General features: G+C 34.5%; 1 protein-coding gene and 1 pseudogene across 1 annotated transcript; one reads left to right on the forward strand and one right to left on the reverse strand.

The window, feature by feature from the left end:
* Positions 1-608: 608 nt before the first annotated feature.
* On the forward strand, positions 609-1,559 carry LOC101405782 (olfactory receptor 52A5-like). Its single transcript, XM_014790198.2, has one exon. The coding sequence runs from the start codon at positions 609-611 to the stop codon at positions 1,557-1,559; it is 951 nt and encodes a 316-aa protein (XP_014645684.2).
* Positions 1,560-10,561: 9,002 nt separating this feature from the next.
* On the reverse strand, positions 10,562-11,558 carry LOC101392968 (olfactory receptor 52P1-like; annotated as a pseudogene).
* Positions 11,559-19,814: the final 8,256 nt, after the last annotated feature.

Genomic DNA, 19,814 nt, shown 5'->3' on the forward strand with positions numbered 1-19,814 from the left:
AAGTTGGCAATAAGTAGCATCTTAATAATATTAAGTTTTCCTATATTAAGCATGGAAATATTTAACTTTTCATTGTAATGATGCATCTTCACAAATAGATTGTTGCCTTTAAGGTCAGAGTCACTATAACTTCCTATTTGCCCTGGGTCTAGAATACTGATGAAATAGTGAATGGTTCTCTTTTCCTCTTTTTATTGACTACAGACTAAATGACTGCCTGTGAATGCTTCTTGAGTAAAAACAAGATTGATAGAACATCTTATTTACGTCCCCGAACCTATTATAAAACCAAACTAACATTCTTCAACTGATAAATGCATACACACGCACATACAAAACTAATTGTGTGTAAATCTTCTATGAGTTTTGAAATGTGTGTGTATTTGTGTGCCTTTGTGTTGAAAGAGAGAGAGAGAATTCTGGGAGCCTGCATACGCATTCCCAGACTTAAATCATCAGTAAACAAGTATGCTTATAAAGTGTTCTTTAAAGCCACATTCAAGTTCTGACTCTAAAAATTTCTACAAATCTAGGTGAGAACAAATACTAACAGAAGAGAGAAAATTAACACAAAGCTCTAAGCATTAATCAGGCAGCTCTAAGCCAACATGTTCGAGCTCAACAGCACAGTCTTCATGCCCTCGGTGCTGACACTGATTGGCATCCCTGGCTTGGAGTCTGTGCAGTGCTGGATTGGGATTCCTTTCTGTGCCATGTACATTGTTGCTCTGTTTGGGAATTTCCTGCTCCTGGTCATCATCAAATCTGAGCAGAGCCTCCATGAGCCCATGTATCTCTTCCTGGCGATGCTTGGAACAACAGACATTGCTCTCAGTACTTGCATTTTACCAAAAATGCTAGGAATATTCTGGTTTCATATGCCAAATATATTCTTTGATGTCTGTCTCTTGCAGATGTGGCTCATCCACACCTTCCAGTCCACTGAATCAGGTATTCTGCTGGCCATGGCCCTGGACCGCTATGTGGCAATCTGTCATCCTCTGAGACATGCAACCATTTTTACCCACCAACTTCTCATGCAGATTGGGGTTGGAGTGACACTCAGAGCAGCACTCCTTGTAGCTCCATGTCTCATCCTCATCAAATGTCGGCTGAACTACTATCGAACCACTGTGGTCTCCCATTCATACTGTGAGCACATGGCCATCGTGAAGTTGGCAGCAGAAGATGTTGGAATCAACAAGATCTATGGCCTGTTTGTGGCTTTCAGTATACTTGGATTTGACATAATCTTCATCATCCTCTCCTACGTCCAAATATTTATAGCTGTCTTCACTCTACCTCAAAAGGAAGCTAGGCTCAAAGCCTTTAACACCTGCATTGCCCACATCTGTGTCTTCCTTGAGTTTTATCTCCTAGGCTTCTTCTCCTTCTTTACACACAGGTTTGGGTTCCACATTCCGCCTTATGTTCACATTCTTCTGTCCAACCTTTACCTGCTTGTCCCACCTTTGCTCAATCCTATCGTATATGGTGTGAAGACCAAACAGATTCGAGATCGAGTATCCAAGATTTTTTACTCTAAGGATGCCTCTTGATTTCTCATCATCATATTTCATGTCAAATAACAAAATGTCACTCTGTGAAACATTTGTTCTTGGTGAGAGTGTGTGCTTCCTTCCCGTTTATTGTGTGCTGAAGTAAAGAGTTGTAAGTGTCCATTTAAGACAGTTAGGTTCTAGTTACTATTTAAATAATTTCAGGTTTTATGGATACGGAATAAATTTATCAATAGATGACGTAAAAGGCATAATCATGAAGACTTCTTTGTAGTTCAGTCCGCAAAGATCTTTCTTCATTCTTTCAATGAGGAGAGTTACCAGCACACCTAAATGCAATTAAAAATATTAAGTGTATGGCGTTCTTTAACGACAGAATAAATTTAATCCGAAGTTGATAATTTCAACGATAATGAGCTAACTACTTTTTTGTCATCTAAATTTGATTGCAGTAATGCTCCTCCTCTTCTTCTTCCTCCCCCTCCTCCTCATCATCATTCTAATTATCATCACCATTCAACTCAAGTTATTTTCTGTCTTATGATGATCTGAACACTAAGAAGGTTTAGATGTTTAATTTTGTATTGGAAAACATTTTTATACATTGTAATTTTTAGAGCAGATTTGGATTTCCAGAAATTCGAATATATATTACTAAGAGCTCCCATACTTCCACACCCAGTTTTCCTTATTATTATCATCTTGCATTAGCATGATATATTTGTTACTATTAGTGAGCCGATATTGATATGTTATAATTAACTAAAGTCCATACTTCATTCAAAGTTTTTAATTTTACCTGATTTCCTTTTTTTGACCCAAGATCTCACCCAGTATGCCACATTGCATTAGTTGCCGTGTCTCCTTAAGCTTCTCTTGGCTGTGAATTTCTGAGACTTTCCTTGTTTGTAATGACTTTGACAGTATCAAAGAGTACTATTCAAGTATTTTGTAGGAAGTTGTTCTATTGGAATATACCTGGTGTTATTCTCATGATTAGACTGGGATTATTTGTTTTGGAGAGGAACATTATAGATGTTAAAGTGCTATTGCAATCACATCATCAGGGGCACATACTATCAACATGACTTATCCGCTGTGTATGTTGACCTTGATCTGTTGTCTGAGGTAGTGTTTGTCAGATTTCTCCACTGTGAAATTATTTTTTAAAAAATTCCCATTTTATACTGTACTTTTGGGAGGGAAGTCACCATATGCAGCCCACACTTAAGGAGTAGGAATTCTGTTCCTCCTCCTTGAAGATGTAGTAGCTACATGGTTGAATAAATTATTTGGAATTTTCCCTGGCAGATTGATTTATTCTCCCCCATTTATTAATTTATCCAATCATTTATTTATATCAGCATGAACTTAAGGGTATTTTTATTATAATTTGGGTTATAATCCAATGTTACTTTTTTATTTCTCAACTTGTTCCAGTTTGACCATTAGGAGCTCTTTCATTTGGCTTTCATTCTTCTTTGACTTAATAGTCATTATCAGCGTGTGTGCGTGTGTGTGTGTGGTGTGTATGTAGCACTTCTCACTTCATGGTATTTGAAGATACTCCAGGCTCATCTTGGATATTTTCTGCCCCAGTCCTAGAATTAGCCATATCTCTAAGAAGTTTTGTTCTTTTTACTGGCGAATAGTATTAGAAACCAAGAACCGGGCTCTGAGTCTGTTCATTGCTGCTTGGGTGTCTTTCTTTTAAGTTCTCTCAGCTGACAGAGCAAGGAATTTTGTGTGTACGCTAACTCATGTAAATAACCTATGTATAAATATTTCTACATGTAAACACGTATCTAAATTAAGCTAATCTTGAGTTCTAATTAATATCTGCAACTTAGATTTGCACGTGGATCTTTCTAGCTCCTTCCCTTTGCTTATCAGTAAATTCCCACTGCAACAGTGTAAAACCTGGCTTCAACCATCTGTCACCCATTTACTTGTTAATTTCCAGTATACATATAAAGCCATATCAGAGTTGTTAATCCTTTCCCCGTGGGAAGCAGTTTTATCAACTGGAGTAAGGTGTATATGAACAGTCCCTTTTGCCCTTATTCCTACACTTCACTCATTTCCAAAGTTATTTAGGTCAATACCTTTTCCCACCATCTTCTTCAGTAAGGTTATTTCATACATCTGCCATACAGCTAGATTATTTTGTTACAGTCTGCATTCCCTCTGTTAATCCTCCAACTTTCTCAGTAATTATTTTCAATTTGCATGTACTAAAGACCACTCCATGCTGTAAGTTTTATGATTTTTTAAAAACGCACAGTGTCATGTATTTGCCATCACAATTTCATACAAAATAGTTTTATCAACCTAAAAATCTCATGTGCTTAACCTATCCATCTGGGGACAAATGATTTTATTTCTTCCTTCTAACTGTGTATAGTTGTATTTCCTTGTATTATATTATTACTCTAGATAGGAATTGCAGTACAATGCTGAATAGGAATGGTGAGGAGTGGCATCTTTGCCTTGTCCCTGATCTTAGAGCAAAAACATTCAGTTTCTCACCATCAAGTATGATGTTAGAGGTAGGGTTTTTTTGTAGATGTTCTTTACCAGTTTGAAAAGCTACCCTTTAATCTTAGTTTGCTGAGAGTTTGCTTTACCCACAAATGAATGTTGGACTTTGTCAATGCTTTTACTTCATCAATTGATATGATCATATGATTTTTCTTCTTTAGCTTGTTGATTTGATGAATAACATTACAGTCATGGGTCACTTAATGATGGGAATATGTTCTGAGAAATATATTGTAAGGTGATTTTGTTGCTGTGCAACAATCATAGAGTGTGCTTACAGTATAGCCTGCTACACACCTAGGCTATATGGTACTAATCTTATGGGACCACTGTCCTATATGTAATCCATCATTGACCGAAAAGTTGTTATATGGCACATGACTGTAATTGATTTTCAAATATATTGTACCAGACTTGCACACCTGGAATAAATCCCACTTGGATGTAATGTAATATTTTTTTAATACATTGTTGGATTTGATTTGTTAACATTTTGTTGAGGCTTTATGCATCTATGTTCATGAGAAATATTGGTCTAATTATTCCTTTTTGTTAATGTCTTCATCTGGCTTTGGTATTAGGGTAATGCTGACCTCATAGAGTAAGTTAGAGGTGGGCCCTCTGTTTCTATTTTCTGGAAAAGATTGGAGAGAATTAATATCACTTCTTTAAATGTTTTATAGTTCATCACCGAAACCATCTGGTCCCAGTGTTTCCTATTTTGGAAGGTTATTATTTATTAATTCATTGTTTAATAGATATAGGCCAATTCATATTTCTATTTCTCTCTGTGTGAGTTTTGTTTGTTGTGTCTTCAAAGAATTGATTCATATAATGTAAGTTATCAAATTTGTGAATATAGGGCTATTCGTAGTACTCTTTTACTTTTAATGTCCATATGGTTAGTATTTATGACTCTCTCACATTTCTGATAGTATTAATTTGTGTTCTTCTATCATTTTCTTGTATGCTTGGCTAGAGGTTTATAAATTTTACAGATGTTTTGAAGAAATTAGATTTTTGTTTCATTGACTTCTGTATTTTTTTTCTTATGTTCAATTTTAGTGGTGCCTGTTGAAATTTTTATTATTTATTTTTCTCTTTTAAGTTTCAATTGATCTTCCTTTTCTAGTTTTCCAAAGCAGATGCTCAAATTATTGGTTTTAGATCTTTATTTTTTATAATACATGCGTTAAGTGCTATAATTTCCTCTAAGCACTATTTCTCTGCTTCCTACACATTTTGATTAGTTTTACTTTCATTTTTATTTAGTTCACAAAATTTTCAAAATTTCCCTTGAGGCTTCCTCTTCTACCTACACTTTACTTAGAAATATGTTGTTTAATCTCAAAAATTTAGGGATTTTCTAGATATCTTCCTGTTAATAACTTGTAGTTTAATTCCTTTGTGATCTGAGAACATCCTTTGTGTTATTTCTTTTTTTGTTTTTTTACATTTCTTAAGGTGCCTGTGGCGTCTCTTTGTAAATGTTCAATGTGGGCTTGAGGAAAATATTTATTGTGATGTTATTGGATAGACTATTCTACAAATGTCAATGAGATCAAGTTGATTGATGGTGTTCTTCAGTCCCTATATCCTTACTGATATTCTGCTTTCTTGATCAATTACTGAAAGAAGGAAGTTCAAGTCCCTAATTACAGTAGTGGAATTGTCCACATCTCCCTGCTGTTCTGTCAGTTTTACGCATAAATTTTGGTGCTCTATTGTTAGATTTATACATATTAGGGATTATTATGTCTTTTTGGAGGATTGACCTTTTATCATTGCATAATGTCCACTTTATTTATGATAATTTTCCTTGGTCTGAAATCTGCTTTGTCTGAAATTAACATAGTTGATCCAACTTTCTTTTGGTTAGTTAGCATTGCATATATTTTCCATACTTGTACTTTTAACCTATAGACGTCCTTATATTTAAAGTGGGTTTCTTCTGCACAATATATAGCTGGGTCCTGGCTTTTTATCCACTTCGAAAATCTCTGTCTTATATGTAGAGTATTTTGACAATTCACATTTAAAGTGAATACTGATATAGTTGGGTTAGTATCTACCATGTTTGTAACTGTTTTCATTCATAGCATTTATTCTTTCCTTTTTTCTTTTTCCTTCCTTTTTGATTCTGTTCTCTGGATTTAATTGAGCATATTATATAATTCCATTTTCTCTCTTCACTTAGAATGTCAATTGTAAAGCTTTAAAAATTTAAATATTTTCTCTAGAGTTTTAAATATACATTTACAACTAATATAAACCAAATAAAAAATAATACTATTTTGCTTCACAGGTAGTTCAGGTAACTTATAATGGACTTTCTCAAATTACTCCCTTCTATTCCTTATAATATTGTTGCCATTCATTTCAGTTATCCATCTCCCACAATCAATTAAAATTTAGTTGCTATTATTACTGTGAGCAAAGAGTTATCTACTAAATTAATTAAGAATAAGAAAAATCAAATATTTTAACTTCATTTATTCTTTCCCCATACCCTTTCTGTATATAGATTTGAGTCTCTGACCTATGTATTTCCTTCTGTCTGAAGAATTTCTTTTAACATTCTTGCAGGGCAAGATAGTTAATGCCTCCAGTGGTGTCTGCTCTAAGAAAACTGATAGTGGCTATGATTCTCTGTGTTCACCTGACTCTCAAAATTTGGGGGTAGTAGCCCTGCAACCTCATTTCTCTGAGGAATAAAAGAAAAGTCGTTGATTTTTTAGTTTTTTCAGTTTTCCTTGCTGTAAGGATGGAAGTGATGACTTCCAAACTTTTTATATGACAGAACTGAAACCAAACTTATTGTATGCATTTTAATCCCAATTTTCCTGCTAAATACCTAGATAGCTTACTACATATATTTATGTATATAGATTTAGATAAATAGATATAGATATATTTGAACCATAATTATAAAATTTCTGTGGACAATAGATGAAATAAATAAATATATTCCTATTAGTTGTTTACATATTTACTTTGTTGGGGCTAAGATCTGATATCTAAGTATAATGAATTCTAAAGCAAATAGTCATAACTATAGCTATCCGTTAAAGGGAAAAACTATTAATCCCTCAAAGGAGACACTTTGTTCCTATATTAAATATGCCCATTTTGGTCATTGAAATTTTTTGTGTGTTCTTGCAACTAAACTATAAAACAAATTTCACACATGGGGCTGCCCCGATGGCACAGCAGTTAAGTTCACGTGCTCCACTTCGGTGGCCCGGAGTTCGCAGGTTTAAATCCCAGGTGTGCACCGATGCACCACTTGTCAGGCCATGCTGTGGCAGCAACCCATATAAAGTAGAGGAAGATGAGCATAGATGTTAGCCCAGGGCTGGTCTTCCGCAGCAAAAGGAGGAGGATTGGCATTGGATGTTAGCTCAGGGCTTTCTTCCTCACGAAATAAATAAATAAATGAATAAATTTCACACATGAATGTGTAGATCTAGAAAACACTGAATGGTAAAGTAGACCTATATCTTATCAAGAGTTTAGCTGGAAATGTTTTTGCGGCTTTTATAACATGGTTCTTATAGAAAATTTTGATAGAAGGTTTAAAACTTAAAGGCAGGTCAATAAAGACAACTGTATAGGAATGTAATGACTAAGACATTATAATGTAGTGAATTCTTGGTCTAAATTATAGATCAGCCAACGTTTTATGTAAAAGGACAGAAAGTAAATGTTTTAAGTTTTTTGATCATATGAACTTTGTTCTATTCATTCAGCTTTGACGCCATAGGGTAGAAGCTTCCACAGACAATACATGGATAATTAATGGACATGGTGGTTCTGCAATAAATCTTTATTTATAGGAAAAGGCAGTAAGCTGAATTTAGTCTGTGTGCTATAGGTTGTCCCATGGGCCTGACATTTTCATATTCTGTGTGGTTGACCAAAAGTAGTGTTAGGATCTATAAGTGCAAAATAAGGGTAGCCATTTAATTAGGTAAGTTCAGGTTTTGGACTAGATTTATCACTTGGAGCCAAGGTCCTTCATTGTATATAAGATTGTATAGGCCTTCCACCATTCTCATTGCACTGTTTTTATTTCCCAAGGCGACCAACGACCTTCATGGTGCCACAAACCAGATCTTTCTTTATTGGGTGTTCCTGCTGCTTTTCTAATTACGTTTTTCCTTGAAGCTTTATTATCCTTTGTTTTTTATGACATCACTATCTTCTTGATGTATTTTTATTTTCATACTATGTCTACTCACTTCCACTGTGATGTTCCCCCTACTTGGAAACCCTTGCCCTATTACCTGGTAATATTATCATCGCTCTTCAACACTCGACTCAGCCTTTTCTTGGTATTTCCTCCAATATGCCTTAATCAGAAATTTTTCATGAACACAGTGTCATTTTTGGTGTTCTATAATCATCTACACAATTTTTGAACTCTATTACATTGAGTTTATCTTTTTCCACATTATCTGGGCTAGATGCTGGATTTTTTTTTTTACTTAATTCATTTTTTTACCACTTTTTCACATATTTTTGGTGTATATTTGACATTTAATAAATACTCTATGGCATTAATTGATTCTCTTTCAATGATTTTGGTGATTGGTTTATTATTCCCTGAGATAAGAAATTTTGTAGGATGGTGTGGGTGGGTGAATAAGTGTGAAATGTCTACATTGGGACCTGTTGAATAAAGAAATAGGATCTTCTGGTAGATATATTCAGTTGGGATCTCTATTTAGGCATTTAGAAAAGTATCTTTGCTAATTGATCATCATATTCCAAATGCCTATCATGGCACTGACAATAGTATGTATGGAAGATTTTGTAGACTATTGTGATAATTGTGTTTCATTCATTATCTCATTTAATCTTACTCTCACACTATAAAGTATAAAAACTATTTTCTACATTTAACCAAAGACGCAATGCAAAATTTACAAAGTTAAAAATAAAATTCACTCAGCTATTAGTGATGAAAGCAGTATTTGAACCTGACTTTTCTCTCCCCAGAAGTCTAGCTCTAAAATATCTGATAGAGCCACTTAAGATATACTCGTTGAATAAGTGGAAGAATTACATTATTGTGAGAAAACACAACTGTTTTCAATATAAGATATACAAAAGTTAGTAAGATACACAGATGGTCATTAACAAACAAGAATATAGTTATACCAGAAATACATAAAAAGCCAAAGTTTTGAGGAGCTAATTCATTTGAAAACACACAGTTGTCCATTAAATATTTGAAAAATATTTACCAACTTTGGTCAAAAATCACCAATTTCCAACTCAATGAACCCTCATGCCATGAAATGATCAAAAAGTAAAAGGATGTTTGGCACAGAGCATTTATAGATATGCCCAAAGTACCTTCCTCTGTGCTCCATGAATAATGAAATTCATATTCTTGATTAAAGAGTGAATTGTTTTTAATTGCAGCACTTAGTGAAAATTACCAAAAATGATATTCTCTGAAGCTAAAAAAAAGAAGGAACTGCATGTGGATAGGTAGGATTTTCAGACCGTTCAAGTTTTACTAAAGTCTGGAAATCATAGTCATAATGTTACTAGGCTGCAGTGATTGGACATTTCTCTAGTAAAATAGAAGAAATTCTTGCTTGGAGGTTTGCCAAAATATTATAATAGAATTTATTAGGGGTTTCAGAGAGGGTGGTTTGAGGGATACTCAAAAAATCTACCACAGTAGCTAAAAGAAGAGTGGATGTAAAAGAACAAAACATAAAACATTTAGAGAAATGTTTCCACATTCTTAAAGTGAATAATAAGTGTAAGATTTCTGTCTTGGTGGACAATGGACAATATAGCATGGCAAAGAGCATGTGTTCTAAAGAGTCCCTGGATTCAAATTCTACACTGCCACTTCCTGAGTGAGTTACGTTGTACAACTTACATAACCTCTCTGTGTCTCAGTTCCCTAACTGATAAAATGAGAATAGTAATAACACCTATATCACAGTATAGTTCTGTGGACTAAAGGAATAAATGCATGTAAGAGCCTTAGTAAACAGATAAATAGTGATCATTATTTGAATGTTAAACTATTATTATCACTCATAACAAGTAAAAAGAAACTTGAAAATAATGATTGTTTTACTCCAGAATTCTTAAACAGATCATATAACAATTCAAAATGAAAAAAACACCCCTGTTTTTGTAAATTGCCTCACCCAAAGTATTGAGAAGTTTTCAATTGTTTCAATAATTAGCTTAGTCATGTCACATTTGTAGATACCACGAAATACTATTGATAAATATAGAATATGAAATAAGGTCTGTAATAAATAACAACTATTGCCAACAATACTGAAGCTTCCCATGAAGAGGCATTCTTTTCTTTCTAAAAGAAAGAAAAACAAAATATAAAAAATTGGAAATAGAGAAGAAAATAAATGCACAGCAACAAGTTTCCCTGCTAAAAGGCATAGGTGAATTGAGAAATAGTATGTATGTGGGGGACAATTTTCCACCTATTGTTAATTACCATGACTTCATAAAACAGATTCTACCAACATGAGTTTGTATTTAAATATTTTAATTTCGGAAATTGTTTTATTTGGGAAAAAGAGACCAATCAATTGGTCACGGATCTGCTTAGTCTTGACACCATATACCAGGGGATTGACTGTTGGAGGAACCAGAAGTTACAAACTTGCAAAAATTATATGGACACTTGGAGGTACCTTCTTGCCAATGCAGTGAGTTAGGAAGCTAAACAGTGAAGGTGTGTAAGAGAGACAAGTATAGTGCAGACGTGGTCAGGACAGGTCTCAGTGTTTTAAAACGGGCATTCTGGGAAGAGAGCCGGAAGACTGCCTGGAGGATTTTGATATAGAATGTGGCTATGAGCCCTAGGTCCAATACCATCACTGAGAGGGCCACAGAGATTCCATATGCGCTGTTAATGAGGGTGTTGGCACTGGCTAACTTCACCACAGCCATGTGCTCACAATAGCCATGATTGATGATATAGTTGGTGTAATATGGTAGCCTCTTAATGAGAAGAGGACAGGGCAAAACCATAAGAACAGCTCGAGTCACACCAGCTAGACCCATTTTAATGACCATTGGTGTTGTCAGGATGGTGGTATAACGCAATGGAATGCAAATAGCTACATAGCGGTCAAAGGCCATGGCAACTAGGAGGACTGACTCCATTATGCAAAATGTGTGGATAAAGTATGCTTATGCTAGGCAGATATTAAAGTCAAACCTGTGAGCATCCAACCAGAAGACGCCAAGCATCTTGGGGGCTGTGGAAGAGGCAAGAGCCATGTCATTCATTGCCAGCATGCAAAGGAAGAAATACATAGGCTGGTGGAGACTTGGCTCTAACCTGATGGTAATGATGATTACACTGTTTCCCAGCAGGGTCAGGGCAAACAGGAAACAGACAGGGATGCTGATCCAGCAGTGAAAATTTTGCAAACCAGGAATACCAACCAGGAAGAGAGATGAGATGTAGTGATGTGTAGCATTGTCTGCCATGTTAAAACTCAGTAAATTGAATGCTCAGATACAAAGTAGTCAGTCAAATCCCCTATGGGCAGAAAGCGGGATGACAGAGTGATTCTTCTATGGCCCTGCATGTGGGGAATTCAGACACACCATATAATAGCCGACTTGAAGGACTGACTCCTCCTAAACCACTGTCAATCATCAGGTAAGCCACTTCAACAGTCTTAGTCCCAGCATCTTCACCTGCAAATAAAAAGATTGATTTCATTTATTTCAGGTATTTTTTCTGAGTTTTAGAATTTTGTTCATTTCTACTCTGTCATATTTATTTTCTCGTAGAGGATCAGTTAGTAATATAATAAATTCATCATTGTGTCAAAGCCAATGGAGAATTTTGTGCTATAAATAATTTTAGAAAAAAGTCAAGGTGTCTATCAAGGAAATTGGGATCAAGTAAGGATAAACATGCATGAACACATGCATAATAATTTACAGGTATTTCAAATGCTATCATTATTTTAACAATACTCTTATGCATACAGAGCATACCAAAATAATCAGGAATTCAGAATAAGATCTCCTAACTCTAAAACATAAGAACAAAGCTTATAAAACTTTAAAACAATAAATGTATTGTCGTCAATCAAAGGCAAATTTGTTCCTATTTTAGATTAACTCCTTAAGAAGATCTGAAGATAGACAGTATAATACAACATAAACAGAAAAAAAAATGGCAGATTTTATATTTTCATGCTGTTGAATGATTTAAAGTTGTGGCAAATAAGCACATTTGTTGCTAATAATCGCAGTCTATTTTCTGTAAAGCCATGACTCTCTGCTGCAGACAGACCCACCTCTGGTTCTGGCGTCCATCCTGCCTAATGACGGTGAAGACCAAAGCAAGTACAATTCAGCCCTTTTGGTCTTAACACCAAGAGTAGTTTCTTATGACTCTTGTTCTGAGCACATCCTTTAGTTTTGATAACTGACCTCTATCCTTCTTCCTAGCATCCAGTTTCTACCTAGTACCATAATTCTGAAATATGCACTCCACTCTTCTTAACATTCTTTTTAATTTATAATTACTTCTGCATCTCAATTCCTTGTCCTGAACGGCATGGATGTGAAAGCTCAAGATATATTGATAAATATTCCTAATGGCAATGATTCCTTGTGTGGATGTGTAAATAATATCTGTGTGGGGAAAAAACTGTCTGGTATGGTATCTGCAGTCTACTATTAAACATATGCTACTCTGGGCTATTGTGATTAAGTGTCTGAGGTGTTTCCTTGGAAGGAATTCAAAAATATCAAATCAGTCATAAAATATTTCAGACAAATTCAGAATTTAAACTTTAACCACAATACAGAAACTGAATTGTGGAAATCACTACATAACGAATGAAGCCTATAACCCCAGAGAGATGAGAACTTTAGACAAATTCTCAAATATTGAACACTCAAAGTATGAAAGATTTTTTAAGTATTTGTTAAAGTTTTCCTCTTTGCAATTACTCAGATGATCATTTTCCACTTGGAAACTTGGTTTCCCAAGTTCCATTCTTATGTCTGCTTTTGGGAGAATCAAACATACAAGAGGCCACCTAGAAATACAGATATATATTTTAGCTGGACACATTACTTATGATTACAAACAAGCATAATTGCTCTTGGTAAATATAGGCAAATATTTAAAAATCGTCTTATAGTTTTCAATAAATTTACTTATAGGGTGATAACATGTCTAATCAATACCAAGGGAAGAGAAGTAAAGTGATTTCCCCTTAAAAGAGGGAGGCTTCCTGTCAGAGCCCTAGAATGTGGCACATTCAAGGGGAGGAAATGACAGAGAACTATCCCCAAATCATAGTCTGCTTGTACAGTCACCCCTCACACCCAAAAAGTCTTCTTTGTCTTCTCCCAGGCTTTTTTTGAAAGAGATCTAGACAAATCCACTTGTTTTGATGAGGTCATTCTTTATATTATCTTCAGCAGATAGTCTGCCAGAGCAGTTGGAATACCTGCCCAGAGCTCTCCAATTTTCTGTTGGCTCTATCATTCCATCTGTTTCTGAAACATATAAGTACTTTCTTCCTTCTGACACCTTTGGGCTTTGATATTTTGATTGGTTCTGAGTGAGTCAGATTGCCCCTTGTCTGGAATCTGCCGCTTCAGAGTAGAGGACTCTAATGAAATACCATGGCATTTTCTACACAGTCTTTCTTGAATGCATTGTATATTTTATAGGAAGGTATTATAATAATAGCACGTAAAGATACTCCAAACTAAATTCAGTAATTTTTCTCATTCTCTTCCATGTGATTGTATCTTGTTTGCTGGCAACAACAGTCACCTACTCATAAAATTAGGAAATCTCAGAATTATCCTTGCTTCCTCTATCTGTTTATCTCTAATACTTCATTCAATCAAGCAGCCATTCAGTTTCTATTTCTGTTAGAACTCTTCTCATGTCAATTTCCTTCATCGGACTGTGAACAATCAAAAGAAGGTACTTAATCTCAATAAAATCTCAGTCGATTCTAAGGGAAGATCAGATGTTTCTCTACATCCTCTACAATCTCTTAAGGATTTCACAGATTTTTATCTTGCTACCAAGGCTTCTGACCCACCAGAGATGGTCAGTTTTTTCATAGTTATTGTCTACCCTTTACTTATTTCAACTGCTTTCTTAGAATGTGTTCTTTCAAAAGTGTTTCTGGTTATGAGTTACATAACCAGAAAGTGCCCTGTAGCGGAAATTTCCAAGGTGTTCTTCCATAAACAGTAAGATACTGACCAGAAAAAAAATATATATATATGTATATATACACATATATACATGTTTAGGATTTTATTTGGTTCCTCTTCTCCGCTACTGAATCAAGTTACCGAAAAACCCATCATAATGTCTCTTATACATCTGTAACATCACTATGTTTACAAATCTTCCTTTCTCATTTTACTTTCACCTGCTTTACCTTGAATTCTTTCACCTGCTTTACCTTGAATTCTATCTCACAAATCATAATATATAGTAGATGGTAATAAAAAATAACTATTATTCTCTTCAAATCCTCAAATGATGCTTTTCCACTGCAGCATATAGGCCAATATGCATATGTGGGAATAGCTACAAAATATAACAGTGATTGCCTCTGGAGCAGTGAGGACTCTGTGGTTAAGTTGGTAGCTATGGTTGCTTTGTAACGGGCTATTGCAATGCTCAGGGGTTCCCTCTGGTTTGAAGGCTGATGGGTCCCCTAGGAGACAAGATTGAAGGGAAAAAATGATTGTGCCAGGACTAAGCACAAAACAGTAACAATGTCCCTCTGGAACAGCTGTGTTAACATGGTAAACTCCTCAGAGTTTGTATGCAGAAAATACTCGTGTTTCTCCTTTGGAGAATACAGTCTTGAAAGACTGTCCCATGATGCCCAGTCAAATGAGATGCCTGAGAAGATAATCAAATGTGTAGTTCACTGGAGAAATCTGTAAGAAGACTAAACAGAGCAAATCAATTTAGTATGGGCAAACTATCTGACAATCAAGAGAAGGGGGATATTACAGACCTTGTTTCCAGAATGACTATCATTGAATTCTCACATGACTCAGGAAAATTAAAGTCATCTGGAAGTGTAAAGGTAGCTCAGGGTATTCCGTGATCTCCGTTCTGTTATCCTTTTTCCCTTGTATGATCTTACTGAGGCACAGTTTCCACATATCCAGTTATTTCACATTTCTTCTCCCTATAAACCTGTGCTCGTATCCATTTAGAGGCTCATGTGTTTTCAGAGTTATTGAATCTGGATAGCTCTCTACTATGGCTGAACTTGTCCTCCAGCTGTGCAATAAGTGATCATATTTCTTTATTTCCTTATCTTTCAGGCAATTTTAAGCTTTCTATTTTGTTTAATCTAATATAGAGGCTTAAATAGTATTTTAGTATTTTTTAATTTCTACTTTCCTCATTACTAAACAGTTTGAACACCTACCCATATATTGGAGATTTTTTTGCTGATTTTTCTCTCCTGTAAATTGATTGTTGTTACTCTTCAGTTTTCTATTGGAGATTCTGCATTTTTCACATGGATTCGCAGATGTTTATCAGATATTTTTATCTAAATCTTACCAAAGATTGCAAATATCTTCTCCCAATTGATCTGTTACCTTAGTCTATGGTGTCCGTTCTAAAGAAATCTTTCATTTGACTTAAAGTGACGTAAATTTTACAGTACATTTTTGTGCTTTTGGAATATTTTTGTCTTTTCCCAAACTTATTTCACAGTTATCTTCCTCCATTACTGTCTACTAACTTCATAACTTTAATTTAACCTTTTGGTCTTTCATTTATTTGGAGTCCACCATTCTTTCTGTATGATATTAGATGGAGATTCAGTTCTATTTATTTGCTTTATATAATGAGCCAATTTTATCAGAACCACCTAAAATATGTCTGCAATTTGTCCATTATTTTGTGTTGCCCTCCTAAATATGTATTAAATTTCTGTATATAAATGGATGTGTGTACACTTTCTAGTTTTTTTTTATGGTTCCACTTACATTTTAGAGCCAATAGGTATCTAACATTTTATTACCACGCTTGGTAGTGTGTCTGGCTTTTACTTTTCAAAAGTGAATTTTCCATCTATGAACATTTAATTATCCATATAATTTTAGAGTAGGTTATCAAGTTTCTAAAAAAAAATGCAACTGAAATATTAGTTTGTATTGCATTGAATTTGTGAATAAGAAGAGAACATTAAAACAATTTTATTAATTTGGATCATTTCTATGTCTGTTAAATTAACATAAAAATTATCTGTAGAGGGCCGGCCCCGTGGCTTGGTGGTTAAGTGAGCGTGCTCCACTGCTGGCGACCCGGGTTCGGATCCCGGGCTCGCACCGACGCACTGCTTCTCCGGCCATGCTGAGGCCGCGTCCCACATACAGCAACTAGAAGGATGTGCAGCTATGACACACAACTATCTACTGGGGCTTTGGGGGGAAAAAATAAATAAATAAAATTTAAAAAAAAAAAAAATTATCTGTAGAGATATTTAATATTTTTAGCTAATTTCTAGTACTTTATAAAGTTTATTTCTATTAAAAATAGAATCTGTTTTAAATCATAATTTAAAATTATATGTTGTTAAATATATATGGTTTTTAAAGCTGATCTCTCCTCAAAAATAATTGTTAAACTCTCATATTTATTATAACATTTTGCCTATGCCTTAGTTGGTTTTGCTAGAAAAAATAGCATATTATACATAAATGGCAGCATACTTTCTTCTCATTCAATTCTTACACATTATATTTCTTTTTATTTCTTTATAACATTGCCAAGTTGTCTATTTTGGTTTTTGGACCCTGAACATAAAAAAAAAATGTACTTTATATATTTGTTTATTGTGGTGCTCTCTCAATGGCCAGTAGATTAAGTTGATAGAGGGCTTTGTTCAAAATTCTATACCATTGCTTCTTCTTATTATGTCAATTACTGAAAGAAGAATGTTAAAATCTCCACTGATAATTGTTGCTTTTTCTATTTCTGCCTTTGTTTCTGTTTGTTTTAGTCCCATGAATTTTGAAAATCAATTATTAGATAAAAACTCTTTTAGGATTATAGTGCCTTATTGATGAATAGTCACCTTTATGATTAAACACTGTCTCTCTTCATGTCTTGTAATACTCTTAGTCTTGATTTACAGTTGCCTATAATAATACATCAATTCTGCCCTTTTTATGGATAGCCCTTTGTGTTCTTTTTGCCATTTCTTTTTTTACTTTTAACCTACCTGTAAATTTTTATTTTTTAAAAAGTCATCATAAAGTTAAGTTCACTTTTTTCTTTTAATATACAATATTATAAGGGTTAACACATGTATAGATTCATCTAATTTCCATCGTCATGTCAAAAAAAATCCCATCATTCCAAAAATCTCTGTGCTCTCTCTTTATAGTGACAATCTACCCTGACCCATAAACACTGGCAGACACTGACCTGTTCTGCAACACCAACACTGTCTTTTCAAAAGCATCACATGAATGAAATAATACAATATATAACGTTTGGACACGGGATTCTTTCACTCGATGTCTTTGAGATTCATCCAAATTGTTTTATAAATCAACGCTAGTTCCTTTTTATTGCAAAGTAGTATTCCATTGTATGGATTTACGACGATTTGTTCATCCATTCACTCACTGAAGAACATTTAGGTTATTTCCACTTCTAGGCAATTATGCATATGGCTACTATATTCATCCATGTGCAGATTTTGCATGAACGTACATTTTTATTTTTCTTTGGTTACCCAGGAGTGGGATTTCTGGACTATATAGGATTGTGTATCTGACTTTATAAGGAACTGTCAAACTGTTTTCGAGAGTGCTTATATAATTTCACATTCTTATTAGCAATGTAAAAAAGTTCCAGCTCCTCCACAAACTTGATAGCACTTGATATTTGTCTTTTCCCTCTTTTTTTTAGCCATTCTATTAGGTGACTGCTCCTATATCATCAGGGCTTTAATTTACATTTCTTCTATGGCTAATTATGTTGAAAATATTTTCATGTGCTTATTTACCTCATATCCTCTTTGGAGTAATATCTATTTAAGCTTCTTGTGTATTTTTTTAAAAGTGTTATTTGTTTTCTAATTGTTGAATTTTGACAATTCTTGATATATTCTAGAAAAAGTGATTGGCAAATATTTTCTCTTAGGCTGCAGCTCGTCTTTTATTATTTTCTTTTTTTAGCAATGTGTTTCTCAAATCAGAAGTTTTTAATTTTGGTGAAGTACAATTTATATGTATATTGGTTTCATGCATAAGAAATCTTTGACTATCCTCAGGTTATAAAGATTTATCCTATGTTTTATTTTAAAAGTATTATTATTGTTATTTGACATTTTGCTTTTAGATCTATGAGTGAAATTTTCAGTGGAATTATTTAGAAAGTGTGAAATTAGGTTGAGGTTCATTTTTTTTGTACATGCATGTCTAATTGTTCTGATACCATTTGTTGAAAATATTATTATTTCTTGATTTAATTACTAATTGAACTTTGTAAAAAAATTGTTTGGTGACTTCTAGTTCAGCTCTGACATGAAAAGAGCTGAGAATTGTCACTCCTGTTCTTACCAGTAAAAGCTAGACAAACTGAAAATCAATGACTTTCCTTGAAGCCATCATAGAACTGAGGTTACAGGGCAAATCATCACCCTAAGGTATAGAGAGACAAGCACATCCAGAGAGATATAGAACACAATATCCATTTGCTTGGAGCAGAGGCCATTTGAAGTTATGGCAGTAAGAACACTTACTTCACTATTAAATTAGATGAGTTGCTGAAGACTAAATATAGATTATCATGAGCATGACAAGGTCTGTTGGTTTCATTCAAAGGTGTCCCGTACACTACATAGGCTTTTCTTCTAGAAACCTCAATTGATTCTCAATGTTAGAATCAAAGCAATATCCCCTTTTGGCCCTGGAAGAGGGAGAGGAAGAGTAGTCATTGTGAAACTCTCCCAGAACCCTCTCTATAAAAAAGCTTCTCTCCTGGGGAAAAGTCTTAGCCAGAGGACAATACTGAGACCTTATCTCAACTAGGAGTCAGGAATTTCAGCCCACTCCATCCCTCTCTACCCTTCCTATCTCACTTAGTGGGAAAAAAAAATTATAGTCAATAGAGGATAGGGCATTAAGTAACTCGATTGGGATCACTGTATCCAAAGCAGGGACTACAGAGAAGGGGAAAAAAAAAAAAACTATACCAACGCAAGAGACACAGAAACAGTTGTGAAAGCTAGTCTCCAGAGACAGAGACCCACTGAAAGACTGAGATTTACTCAGAGGATCATAAAATACTTCCCCTTCCCCACATGCTACCACTTCATCAGCAAGTCTCTAGTATAATGACAGTGGAGTACAGCCAAAAGAGCTTCAAAACATAACTCTCTGAGGAGCAGTACAAAGAGAGTCCCAAAGCTGAGGGTAGAACTATAACCGGGACGTTACTAAACCATAATTTACCTTTTTTACTCTGAGTGCATTAAGATTTTCTCATTATCTTTAGCTGTCATCTATTTGAGTATCATATATAGAATTATGGATTTCTTTATATTTATTCTTCTTGTCATTTGTTGACCCTTTTGAATTTATGGGTTATAATTTTCCCTCAAATTTTATTATCTTCAAATAATTTTCTGCTCAATATCACATAGACATCTTGGTATTGTCCCAGACATACCTGAGGCTGTATTCATCTATACATTTTTA

The sequence above is a fragment of the Ceratotherium simum genome, chromosome 7 (genome assembly GCF_057802395.1).
Source record: "Ceratotherium simum simum isolate JZ-2026a chromosome 7, ASM5780239v1, whole genome shotgun sequence".
Classification (NCBI taxonomy): Eukaryota; Metazoa; Chordata; class Mammalia; order Perissodactyla; family Rhinocerotidae; genus Ceratotherium; species Ceratotherium simum.

Excerpts from the sequence above, each read along its gene's own strand:
- LOC101405782 (XM_014790198.2), top strand. The coding sequence starts at position 609 with ATGTTCGAGCTCAACAGCACAGTCTTCATGCCCTCGGTGCTGACACTG.